Source organism: Pristiophorus japonicus, chromosome 14 (genome assembly GCF_044704955.1).
Source record: "Pristiophorus japonicus isolate sPriJap1 chromosome 14, sPriJap1.hap1, whole genome shotgun sequence".
Classification (NCBI taxonomy): Eukaryota; Metazoa; Chordata; class Chondrichthyes; family Pristiophoridae; genus Pristiophorus; species Pristiophorus japonicus.
The window spans coordinates 132,234,671-132,248,291 of record NC_091990.1 but is presented as its reverse complement, the minus strand read 5'-3'; the positions used below and the strand labels follow the sequence as shown (position 1 = coordinate 132,248,291).

General features: G+C 41.4%; 1 protein-coding gene across 5 annotated transcripts in view; it reads right to left on the bottom strand.

Annotated features, from left to right (window-relative positions):
• ppp6r3 (protein phosphatase 6, regulatory subunit 3) overlaps window positions 1–13,621 on the bottom strand; it is a 150,468-nt gene that overhangs the window by 74,769 nt on the left and 62,078 nt on the right. For all 5 annotated transcript variants that reach the window (XM_070899622.1, XM_070899624.1, XM_070899626.1 and 2 more), the window contains exons 6-8: window positions 7,782–7,894; window positions 3,030–3,143; window positions 1,780–1,909 (exon numbers count right to left, since the gene is read on the bottom strand). In XM_070899622.1, coding sequence (XP_070755723.1) covers window positions 1,780–1,909; window positions 3,030–3,143; window positions 7,782–7,894 — 357 coding nt within the window. The remainder of the gene's footprint in view (window positions 1–1,779; window positions 1,910–3,029; window positions 3,144–7,781; window positions 7,895–13,621) is intronic.

Below are 13,621 nucleotides of genomic sequence, written 5' to 3'. Positions count from 1 at the left end.
AAAAAAGCTCCCGGAAACAGTGGAGAACCAAGGGTCGTGCGAGACTGAGGAACTGAAAGAAATTAGTATTAGTAAAAAAAAAAAAATAGTACTGGAGGAATTAATGGGACTGAAAGTCGATAAATCCCTTGGACCCATTGGCCTATATCCTAGGATTTTGAAAAAACTGGTTTATATAGAGATAGTGGATGCATTGGTTATCATCTTCAAAAATTCCATAAATTCTAGAACTGTTCCCACGGATTAGGAGGTCGCAAATGTAACCCAGCTACTTAAGAAGGGAGAGAAAATGGGGAATTACAGACCAGTTAAGCTTGATATCAGTACAGGTAGTAGGGAAAATGCTAGAATCTATTATTAAAGACATGGTAACAGGCCACTTAGAAAATAATAATAGGATTGGGCAGAGTCAACACGGATTTATGAAAGGGAAATCATGTTTAACAAATCTGTTAGTATTTTTTTTAAGGTTGTAACTAGCAGAATAGATAAAGGGAAACCAGTAGATGTGGTGCATTTGGATTTTCAAAAGGCATTTTATAAGGTGTCACACAAGCAGTTATTAAACAAAATTAAGGCTCATGGGATTGGGGGTAATATACTGGCATGGAGAGGATTGATTAACGGACAGAAAACAGAGTAGGAATAAACGGGTAATTTTCAGGTTGGCAGACTGTAACTAGTGGGGTACCGTAAGTGTCACTGCTTGGGCCTCAGCTATTCACAATCTATATCAATGATTTGGAAGAGGGGACCAAATGTAATATATCCAAGTTTGCTGATGATACAAAGGTAGGAGGGAATGCAAGTTGTGAGGAGGATGCAAGTTGTGAGGAGGATGCAAAGAGGCTTCAATGGGATATAGACAGGCTGAGTGAATGGGCAAGAACATGACAAATGGAATATAATGTAGAGAAATGTGAAGTTATCACTTTGGTAGGGAAAATAGAAAAGCAGAATTTTTTTTTATAAACGGTGAGAGATTGAGAAATGTTGGTGTTCAGAGAGACCTGGGTGTCCTTGTACACGAATCACTGAAAGTTAACATGCAGGAACAGTAAGCAATTAAGGCGACAAATGGTACGTTGGCCTTTATTACGAGGATTTGAGTACAAAAGTAAAGATGTCTTACTGTAATTAGATAGGGCCCTGGTGAGACCACACCTGGAGTTTTGGTCTCCTTACCCAAGGAGGGATATACTGGTCATAGAGGGAGTGCAACAAAGGTTCATCAGACTGATTCCTGGGATTTGGGGTGTGGGGGGAAGGGGAGGAGAAGAGAGTGATTGTCCTAGGAGAGCTTGAGTAGACTAGGCCTACATTCTCGAAGAATGACGTATAATCTCATTGAAACATACAATGTTCTTACAGGGCTTGATAGGTTGATACAGGGAGGATGTTTTCTCTGACTGGAGAGTCTAGAACCAGGGTTCACAGTCTCAGAATAAAGGATTGGCCATTTAGGACTGAGGTAAGGAGAAATGTCTTCGCTCAGAGGGTGGTGAATCTTTGGAATTCTCTACCCGAGAGGCCTGTTGAGGCTCAGTCGTTGAGTATATTCAAGACAGATAGATAGAATTTTGGATATTATGGGAATCAAGGGATATGGCAATAGTGTAGGAAAGTGGAGTTGAGGTGGAAAATCAGCCATGATCTTATTGAATGGTGGAGCAGGCTTGAGGGGCCAAATGGCCTACTCCTGCTCCTATTTCTTATGTTCTTGTACCTTAAATAAATTAACATTTATCAAACTATTGAAATCTATTAAATCCATTTTACCTTAGGAGGCTCAAGTAGTATCTGATGGAAGTCTTTAAGTCTTTGTCTAATGGCTTGCAATGTGCTATTACTCACAGAAAAGGCTGCATGGTTCATACCAGTTGGACAGATCTCTAGCTGACCTTCAAAACTTGAAAAACAAGTGAAAATAGGTTTTGCATTATTGTTGTACACATACAGAAAAGGATGGTTAAAAACCACCCGGTCCATCAAGCCTACCCCAAACTAGATATGGAGCAGCAGATTCACCTAAAGCCCATCCCTTCAGTTATTTCCTCGGAAGCGTGAAAGAAAAAATCTGTATCCAATTTAGGAAAACACTCTTGGGTATTCCTCCCCAATCCCCCAAGGCAATCAAGCAAGCTCCAGGAGGCTATAGTAATTCAGAGGTCTACCCATCACCCCGCAACATACCATTTTAGAACTTGAATGTCTTCCTCTCAGGAATTCATCTAGTTCCCTTTTGAAAGGCTGCAGGAAGTCCAGTCACTGCATATTTCGAGAATCTGTTTTAGTAGGTGATGACATTCTATGAAAAGATATCCTGGCAACTAACCCAACTCTTTGTTTACGTAATTTATAATTATGGCACATTGTTATCCTTTTCCATTTTAAATAAGACATCCAACTGGACAGAATACATTCCCTTCATCATTTTAAAAACCTCAATTATAATTCCTGTCAAGTCTATCTTTCTCTAATGAAAACAGCTCAACCCTGAAACCCACCTTGATAGACAAGAGCTTTCAAACCAGGTATCATTTTAATTGCCCTCCTCTGGAGCTTCTCTGGGGCCTCCATATCCCCCATTCTATATGGTGATCAAAATCAGATGCAATACTCCAAATGCAGCCATACCAAGACTTGTTACAGCTCAAATGTACCACTTAGTTTTATATTGCATTGTCAATACATAATCCAAACACCCAGTACCTAAAACCCTAATTTCTTTCCCAATTCTTCATCACACTGCTTGTGGGTCTCCAATGATTTGTTCACTATGACCCCACATCCCCGTCTTGTTCCATAACCTTTGACAGATATCCCTGCATTATATACGCATGCCTGGACGTTACTTCTGCATTGTATACATTTGCTTGGATTTTCCTAAACCCAAATGAATCACACTGCATTGATCCAGAGAATTGCGCCTTTGTACAGCCCAATTAAAGTGTAATTATACATTAGACATCAAGTGTTATAATTAATGTTAGAGCTCTGAATTATATGCAGAAAGATCTTTGACTTACGCTGGTCTTCGAGTCTCCAGTAATGTTAACAATATTTGAATACAATTCACAATTGCTGATTCAGTCTTCTCCTTATCGAGGACATTTGTAAGCAAGTATTCTAAAGTTTCTTGCCTGGAAAAAACAGGTAATTTAAAAAGATTAAACAAGCTTCTATTTTAACCACTACTATTAGCATTAACATAAGCTGAGCACATAGAAAGCCTACAATCAAACCCACCGTGGAGATTTAAGGCAACCAATTCGGCCACTAAATTCTTCATAATCACCACATCATTCAAGCTTCTTTGCAAGGTTTGAATCCATCTTCCTTGGTCATCCAACGGTCTTGCATAGAACAAATTACTCCTTTCAGATAATCAAATTAAAATCCTAGCTGGCATTCAATGGCAGTTCCAGCTAATAAGAGAGTGGGTGTGGGGGTATATGAATACCTTACAAAATTTAAGTGATACCAATTTATTCTGCACAACCACTTTTGCTCAGTCAAAACTGTAATATATTGCGGATATAAATGAGAGAGATTTTCCAGTGTGGTATGGCATCTTTAAACTTGTGCTCCCATATGTATATTTTAGTACTCCTTACTTATGCCTCATGTTTTCTTTACATACTACTATCTCATAATTTTGCTCCCAAAAGCAAGAGTTCCATTATATCCTGTGAAGCAAATAAGTACATTGTGGTTGTATTAATGGTATTTTTGGATTGAATTCATAATTATGTGCATATATGGAAAGGATAAGCTTGATTTCTATTCATTCAACTATGTAGTTGATTTTATTTCCCACCTTTTCTAACTATGTATATAGATGAAGATGGGAGGGAAGATGTTCCAGGATAGTTAGGTAACATGTAGGTTGCAAGTATTGCAACTGGGAGTCCAAAGGGCTGTGTGCTTGGGTGGTGTTGGGAGGATGATGCTGGGATTTGGAAGCACATGGAGGAGGGCTGGTTTGTGCAGAATGGGAGAAGTGGATTAGTAATGGGGAATACAAAGATTTCAGAGGGTATGCCTGTGGGAAGCAGCCGACCGGGATTTCTGGGCCATTATTTAAATGACAAACAGCACTTTTACAAGTTCAGTTTTCCATTTAACATAGCTTGTACTTAATCAATTATTACCAAATTAATATCACTGGGATACACAGGAACAGAGTCTTCATATAAAACCATTTATATCTAACCTGTCCCCAAACTGATTTTAATTTTGACTTTTTAAGTTAAGGGTAGAATGCAATTCATTCAACTATTCTAGCAGTTTCACTGATGCAGTGTGTCCAACAGGTTCTGTGACTCGTATTAACTTATATATTAGACATAAATTTTAAAACAAAGCTCAGGAACGAATTTGCTTTTCTAATCTCAAAAATAGCGTCGGTTCTAGGATACTCTTCCAAAACGTCTCAGGCATTATGAAATAAAGTCCATATATTTACATATGGAAATATAACCAATGACAGTTGGAAGTAGTAAAATTCTTCTTTCCCCTTCCCTCCCCCACCACCACCAAATTCTGCACTGGCCAGGGTTACCATACTCTGGTCACCCTCAAAGCCTCCTTGATAAAGTGCAACATCCCCACCGGCACCTGGGAATCCCTGACCCAAGACCGCCCAAAGTGGAGAAAGAGTATCTGTGAGTGCGCTGAGCATCTCAAGTCACGTCACCAAGAGCATGCAGAAATCAGGCACAGACAGCGGAAGGAGCGTGCGGCAAACCAGGCTCCCCACCCACCCTTTCATTCAACCACTGTCTGCCCCTCCTGTGACAGAGACTGTAATTCCCACATTAGACTGTACAGCCACCTGAGAACTCACTTTTAGAGTGGAAGCAAGCCTTCCTGGATTCCGAGGGACTGCCTATGATGACGACAACATGGTTACAGCCATATAGCAGCTTCCTCTGGTTTCTAACCCCCATCCAGTGTCCCTTATTTTTCACTCCCTCCCATTCCCACCCCCACATCCAGAGGCCTCCATCCACTCTACTCTTGTCTTCTCCCCTATCCTTTAATCCTTCACTAACTTCCATTTCCCCTTCAACATCTAACACTGATTTATCTTCTTCCCTGCCTCCAGCATCTGCCTCTACTTTTCCCCACCTGTAACCCCATTCAACCTTCAAACTATAATTACAACAGGTCAAGTTGACAGCAGCATTTTTCATTATAGATACATGGACATTTACAATGGAAATATAAAAAATACATCATATAGAACTTCAAAATGGTAACTGAATTATGTCTGCAGATTCTATTATTCCTTGCCCTCTAACCCTGCTTCACTTGAAGACTATATGGTCTTAACTCAGGTGCAAAGCTATGAGATTGACCAGTGTGCGTTTTTTATTTTTATAATAAAAAAAATGTACATTTATAAAGTGCCTATAATATTATAAAAATGTCCCAAGGTGATCCACAGACGCATAATCAGACAGAAATTGACAGTCAATGAAGACGACATTAAGAGGAGAGATTAAAAGCTGTCAAAGTAGTAGATTTTAAATGGAGGGACATAAAGGAGGAGAGAGGTGTAGAAGTTAAGCAAATTCCAGGGATTAGGGCTTAGATGGGGAAGATAGAATGGCTCAGCCATTAACGGTGGGGTGAAAGGAGCTGGAGATGTACAAGAGGCAGAGTTGGAGGAACGCAAAGTTCTCCAAGGATTGTAGGGCTGAAGGAGGTTACAGAAATAAGTTGAAGGTCAGGAAAGGATCTGAACACGAGGATAATAATTTTGAACTGGAGGTGTTGAGGGGTGCAGAACCAAGAGGTCAGTGAGCATAGGAGTGGTAAGTGAACGGGACATAGTGCAGATTAGGATAGGGGACCCAGAATTTTGAATAAACAGAAGTTTATGGAGGGTGGAGGTTGGGAGGTCAACCAGGAGAGCATAGGAATAGTCGAATCTGGAGGTAGCAAAGGTATGAATCTGGGTTTTGGCAGTAGATGGATCGTGTTATGGAGGTGGAAGTAGGCGGTCTTTATGAGGGAAAAGATATGGGGTCAGATGATCAGCTTGGGGACGAATAGTACGCCGAATGTTGCTAACGGTCGGGTTCAACCGGAGAGTGCAGAGGGAGAGGGATAATATTGGTGATAAAGGTACAGAGTTCGTAATGGGTAAAAGTCAATGGTTTCGGTCCTGCAAATCTTTAACTGGAGGAACTTGCAGCTCATCCATACAGGATGTCAAACAAGCAGTCTGGCAATACAGAAGCAGTGGAAGTTTCAAGAGATGTTGGGAACGAGAGCTGGATGTCTTCAGCGCTCATGTGGAACCTGATGCCATGTTTTCAGATGGTGTCGCCGAGGGTCAGCATTTAGATGAGATAGAGAAGGAGGCCAGGGGTAGACCCTTGAGGAACTCACGGTTACATTGTGGGGCGGGAAGATGCTTTGGATAAGCAAGAGTGGAACCAGACAAGGGCAGTCCACTCAGCTAGATAACAGAGGAGAGGTGTTGGAGGATGATCGTGTCAAAGGCTGTAGAGAAGTCGAGGAGTGATAACGCATCAAGGACAGTCACAGAGGATGTCATTTGTGAATTGGATTAGGGCTGTTTCAATGCTGCAGCAGAGGTTGAAACCTAATTGGAGATTCAAAAATGAAGTTGCAAGAAAGAATACCATTGATTTAGGAGGGGACAATAAGGTCAAGGACTTTGTAGAGAAAAGGGAGGATGGATCAAATAGGAACTAGTTCCAGGAAGTGCTAAAGTTTTATGGATTAACAATTGAGGCTACTGTGATGTCACAAAGGAATAGTCACAAATCTGAGACAATGGATTTTAGCATTTAACAAGCGAACGTAAAGGCAAAATTGAGAGAGGGAGTACTTTCTATTCAAAATACATTCCCTTCCTCCATCTTCCTCAAAAATTAGTCCTTATATAGATTACCTTGTTGAAAATATCTTTGCCTTCTGATGATATAAAATTCAAAGCACTAAACTCCAGTGTCACTCCGAAAAGAGAGAAAAGGTGCAGCACTTTGGACGAGTGGTGCAAGTTATGTGCGCCACCCAATTCCAGAGATAAAATTACCACTAGCTGTATTTTAGCCCCAAGCTGGTTTGAAGCATCACTCCCACTGAAGAGGATGGAACTATTCTGGACAAGACTTGCCAAGTTGACCCATCACCAAAGCAGCTCTGGGAATGTAGGGGGCAGGGAAGTGGAGAGCTAAAACAGCAAGTGATGGGAAGACAAATATCCAAGATATTTATAAGATTATTTTAGGAAAAGTATGCTGCTCATGATTTTCCTTTTGGTGACCCGAGCATACTCGCAATCATGAGAAGGATATTGTAATAAAGAACTAACCACACTAGGCAATTTACATTTCAAAGCATTTTTGTTCAGAATTCAGTACATCATGAATATAGTTTAACGCCACCAAAATCCATCATTTTATATGATTTTCAAAAAAATTGACTACTACTTTTGATATTTATTAAAATATTTCAACGGTTACAATGCTTTTTATGAGAAATGTTGATTGTAAAATACTTGTAAATTGGATCAAATAATTTATCAATTTTAAATAATCAAATACAAAGTCTAAAAATATATATCCTAGAAATACACTGCTCCCATTCTTTCAAAGAGTAAAATCATTGTTTTCCGACTTATATAAAGTTTGAAATCGAATAATTTTCCTTACACATAATTTGCCTCTATCATTAAGACTACAATAAAATTAAAACAATTTTTAAGTTAACATTTAAACAATTTCTATCAAACTGCATACTTCTCTATCGTGGACAAAAGTGGATCTGGTTCTGGAGAGCTCTGCATTTGAATCATCTGGTCTCTGCTAAGGCGGATGATTTCACACAATGATTGCGATGCATTTGAGTGCCTCTAAAAAATAAAATATGTTGGATATTTGAAGTCATTTATTTTAGAACTCAGCAAAAATTCAGTTGCATTCAAAAGAGAGTAAAGCAGACATTTTTTCCACATACAAGCCTGAAATTTAAACTTAGTTAATTGTTTTAATAGGGTACCATCCAGAGTAACAAATTCACCAAGTTACTAGCTCTGATGCTGCCAGACCTGCTGAGTATTTCTAGCATTTTATTTCACCAAGTTACTAACTGCTTACAGTTACCATCTTTCTTTTAAAAATTATACAAATATAACAAAATGCAGTGTGGTATGATACTAAAAACACGATAGAATGCTAGATTAGTTACCCTCGGTATGGTCTCCCTCTTCAAAAAGGAAGTTCTACCTCCACATACAAATATATCACCATCATCCTTGAGAAAAACACACAAGGACCATACCCATCTAAAGAATTAGAATCGGCTGCAATCAGAGACCCTCTCCCACTCTCTGCTGCATTTGTGACCTTATCCTATACCTTTAGTTCTTTGTCCAGAGAAGACAGCAATAGTACTGAAGAGAAAAGTGAGGGGTAGAATAGGAACCTGTTTTGTGAATGAAGGCTCAACTTTTTTTTTTTCCAGAAAAAAAAAGGACCATACCTAAAGTAGGTAAATATAACATTCTTCCTTATTTGTTCAAACCACCAAATAGACAAATAGGAACATACCAAAAGTAGTACAGAATTTGGCAGTGGTATTCTGAAGATCTAGATCTTTTAGGCCAGCTTGGAACACTGCAGCACCAAAGAGCCCAAAGAGATACACTTCACTACCTACTGTTTAGTAGTGGGTTACCCAACAATGTTTTTTTGGGGAACAACAGCTTAGAACGATGAAAATCTTCTTGTAAAAGCTATTACTGTGCAGATTTTAATTGACTTTTCCTTCCAGTGAATAAAAATGAAGATAAGAAAAATTAAATTTTTAACAGTTTCAAGGAACTAGGACGGGCTCAAGAACTGCTCTTTTCCAAATAAGGAAAGATATATCTATCACAAATGCATGCAATTCACTAATCTTCCGAGCAAAAGGTGAGGGATAGTAAAGCAATTGTCTTGAGTTTGAAAACAAAACTAATTTATAGGAACTCAGGTCAATAGGGTTGGCATTATTTTGCTCAGCACCAAATCCTTGGAGAAGTAACCAAGAAAAAGGTTGCAGATTAAGACAGGGTGCACCATGGGATGTTTTCCCACTGGAAGTTAAAACTGAACATGCATCAATTAAAATTGCTATAGTACAACGTCCAGAATCCTAAACTCCGAAAGCTGGAATTGTCCAAAAACTGGACGTTTTGCGCATCGTGAATGGAGTACTCCGGAATCATTCTCCGAAAACCGGACATTTTGAGGTGGCTAAGATGACGACATCAGGCAGCGAGGAACAAGAACACAAAAAAATGCAGTGCCAAGAGGGCCGCGGGAATCAGAGCTGCGTGAATGTAAGGTGCAGAGGAGATGAGCGAGTCCCGCCAACAGTATGTACTCACCCAGGGACCTGCTCATCGATGACCAGCCACCAGGCTCACTGATAGAGAATTCAAACAGGCTCATAGGCCCCCAAGTCAAGGCTGCTATATGCAGTTCGGCATGTTGCATTAACTCATCAATCAACTTGACATTTTTGGACCTTGGGTAGCGAGCCAATAAAACGTTAAAAGACTTTCAATTGAGCCAATAAGGTCAAAGAAGGCGAGCTCTTTTCTGTAAATTGATCCAGGTATAAAATACAGCCATTTTGACCATGTGTCTCAGTAAGACAAAGAAACTGGCAATCAGGCAGCAGTTTTTTGCTCTCTGCCAAGATTAAAAAGTTAAAACTACCATCGGAGTTCGTATTTCATTGGAAATTAAGAGATCTAACAATTTTGGCGCTGCGAACAGGATCGCTGAAGAAAGAAACTGAATTTTGGACATCGGACCTATATATTGAGGTAAGGACTCCTCTTTTTTAAAAAAAAGTCCTCGGTCAAACGTCTAAATTCGCCTCTCCTTCTACGCGATTCCGAAAGCCTCCGGTTTGCGAACTCTCCGGTGGGTTGTCAGCTCGAGGTCCCATAGACGTCTAAACTTCGACGGTGTGTTAGTTAATTAATCACCGACCTATTGATCGGCTAGCAGGCCTACGACTCAAGACCCCAGTAAAGAACTCAGTAAAGAAATGGCAGCAGGAGATAAGGGCAAAGAATTGCCTACAACTGTTAAAGGTACCACCTCAAGATTCGCTAGATTTAATTCTCGAACAGTTGAAAGAATACATAGAGCAACTTATCTAAAACCTGTATTAAGATCGAACAAAAGTACGGAACCTCCAAAGGACAATGGTCCTTGGAAGAGATTAAAAGGGTCTGGGGAAAAACGACCCGTATGAAAAATAAAGAGCGAACCCGATGGTCCTTAGCTGTTATGAGACAGATCCGAAACTGGAATGAAATTATAATGCGTTCCCAACATGATCGAGAACTGACCAGTACAAAGGATCAATTGCAAGCAGTTTGTGCACAGCTGCGACAGAAAAAGCTTGAACTTGAAAAGCTGGAAGCGGAAGTTAAAGATCTTAAAGGTGAAATTAAAGAATGGAAAAAATCATTAGGTCAAGAGACAGTAATAGGAAAAGGAAAATGTATTGATCAATTCCCAGGGTACCCATGTTTGGATAAATTAAAAGCGCAAACCCGAAGACACGACCGAGGAATAGATACGGTTTCTGAATCCTCCGACAATACAGTGTCGGAGGATGATGAAGAATTAGGGGTGCGCTTTGCCCCGTTTAAAAAAAGACGAGTTGTAGTCAAATCAGAAGAGACTGCGGATGAGGGCGGAACCAAAAAAACAAAGAGAAGGGTATACGAAGAATACTTAGTTCATGATCCGGCAGACCCAGAGAAAATTGATAAATGGTCCAAGGAATTGCCCAATCCAAAGAAAGGGGGAGTAAAAACGTGGGACCAATTGGACCGCTTAAAAAATATATATCAACTTCATCCCTGGGACGGAGTGCAAATTTTGACCATAATGGTGCCAAAAACACAGGGAGGAAAATTGCACGACAAGGTAGATGAAGCTTTGGGGCAGGACAAGCAAGAATTAGACGCAGGGTGGGAGGCGATTAAACACTGGCTGCAAGCCTTCAGTCCAGCTAAGACAGACTGGGGAAAAATTGCAGCTTGCCAACAGAAAGGAACAGAGGAGGTCCTGGAGTATGACGAGCGGTTTAGATGCACGTGGCTAGAACATTCGGGTATGAATAATACGGATGAGGAAATGGATGAACAAGTGTTTGGACCCCTGAAAGCAGCTTTCGTGGCAGGTCTAAAGCCAGAACTGTCCAAAATGCTTAAGGTAGTGTTACCGGACTGGGAAGGTAGAGGAACTACCTTTGCAGCATTGGTGGATCGATGTAACCAATTAGACCGGGATATGGGAGCTAAAGTCCGAGCTGTACAGGCTATGGGATGGAAATCCCAGGATTCTGATAAACAGTCATTAGGAAAATTACCCGGAAAATGTCATTATTGTGGGAAAGAAGGTCACTGGGCCAAGACGTGCAGGGCAAAACAGCAAGGTCGTGGCTGGGGAAGAGGACGCAGCCAGGGATACAATTCAGCCAACAAGCCAGGCTTGTCACAAGATAACGACCTCATAGAAGCATTTAAGCGACTGACAATACAACAACAGAAGGAGTTACTTGGGATAGCAAAAAACGATTAGAGCCCACCCTGGCCCCCCTCCTCGCACTAATACAACAAAGGGGAGATGGGCTATATATAACTGAGGGTGGGCGATAAGGATGTGGACTGTCTTTTAGACACAGGGGCGGAATTAACATGATTACCCCGACAATATGGAGACTTTTTGCCATTGGATGGTAGGGCACGTACAGCCTATGGAGTTGGGGGCCATAAAATGGAAATTAAAAGGACACCACCGGTACTTATAGGGCGGGTCCACATGAACTAACCTCGCCGGTCTGGATAGGCCCAGTAGATCAACTCCTTTTGGGAATGGACGTTCTAATCCAAGTAGATTCATCGTTGCATTTCGAGGATGGTCGGGTGACATGGTCAATTAGAACTTTGAAGAAAGAAGAATTGAAGGAACACCCGATATGGGCTAAAGATAAGAACGATTGTGGCCTACTCCAGATGGAGCCTGCGTCATTTACAGGGACCAAGCCTCCATGCACTAAACAGTATCCCATCAGTCCAACTGCCATCGCGGGAATCTTACCGGTTATTCAGCAATTGGAGAAACAAGGGGTGCTTATTAAAACGCATAGCTCCTCCAATAGCCCCGTGTGGCCGGTACAGAAATCTAATGAGACTTGGCATTTGACTGTCAATTATAGGAAAGCTAACCAGTGTATTGATCAAAAAGCTCCTTTGGTCGCAGATCCCTCCACCATTTTTAATGCCCTCAAACCGGAACATAAATATTTCTCGGTTATAGATATGGCCAACGGATTTTGGTCGGTGCCTCTGGCACCGGAGGTTCGACAGTGGTTTGCTTTCACTGTCCAACGACAACAGTATACTTGGACCCTGTTACCGCAGGGTTTCCACAACAGCTCTACGGTATTCCACATGGCTTTACAAAGCCATTTGCGAGAATTACCTCCCGTCATCCACAGTCATCCAATATGTAGACGATATCCTGCTAGCTTCAAACACGGAAGAACAGCATGAACAAGATTTACGAGCTTTGCTGGATCACCTTCGGCTGAAAGGACATAAAGCCAGCATCGACAAGGCACAAATATCCCAAGAAGAGGTTGTATACCTGGGACAAAAGATTTCACAAGGAAAGAGAGAACTTATCCAGGATAGAACTGCAGCCATTCGGGCTGTTAAAAAACCCACCACTATTCAGGAACTAAGGTATTTTTTGGGATTGTGTAACTAACAGAAATTGGATTGACTCCTTCACACAGCTTGCTCAGCCACTGAATGATATTTTAAAGGGGAAACGTGCCTCTAAAGAAGCCATCACCCTCACTAAAGAACAGCAAGAGGCCTTCCTGAGTTTGAAAAAGGTTTTGTGTTCAGCACCGGCTCTGGGAATCCCCGATAGTGGTAAGCCATTTACCGTTTGTTCATGAGAAAGAAGGATATATGACAGCTATACTGACACAAGAACATGGGGATCGGCAAAGACCTATTGGCTATTATTCAGCAAAACTGGATGCGGTAGCCCTCGGATGGGGAAGTTGCCTAAGGGCCATGGAAGCTGCATGTCGAGCGGTAATGACCAATGCGGGTCTAGTCCTCGACCAAAAGCTGATTGTCAAGTGTCCCCACACCATACACGCTTTGCTGTCTATGAATAGAATGTCTCAGGTGACGGCAGCAAGATGGACCCGCTGGACAGCAGTTTTGGAAGCTCCTAATCTCCATATCGTCCGGGCCAGCCCGGTTAATCCCGCAACTATGCTCCCGATGTCAGAATCGAGGGAGCAAGAGGGGGGAGAATGTGAAGAGCATGACTGCGTGGAGATTTTAAAAGAAACAGAAGAAGCAGCCTTAGCAGCAGAGGAGCCTCTGCACAACCCAGGCCTCATCCTGTTTACAGATGGTTCCTCCTTTGTTGACAATGGTACCAGAAAAGCAGGATGGGCAGTTACAACCTTATGAGGTAGTGGCAAAAGAATGTTTACCCTCAGGAACGTCAGCACAACAGACCGAGTTACGGGCCTTGTCAGA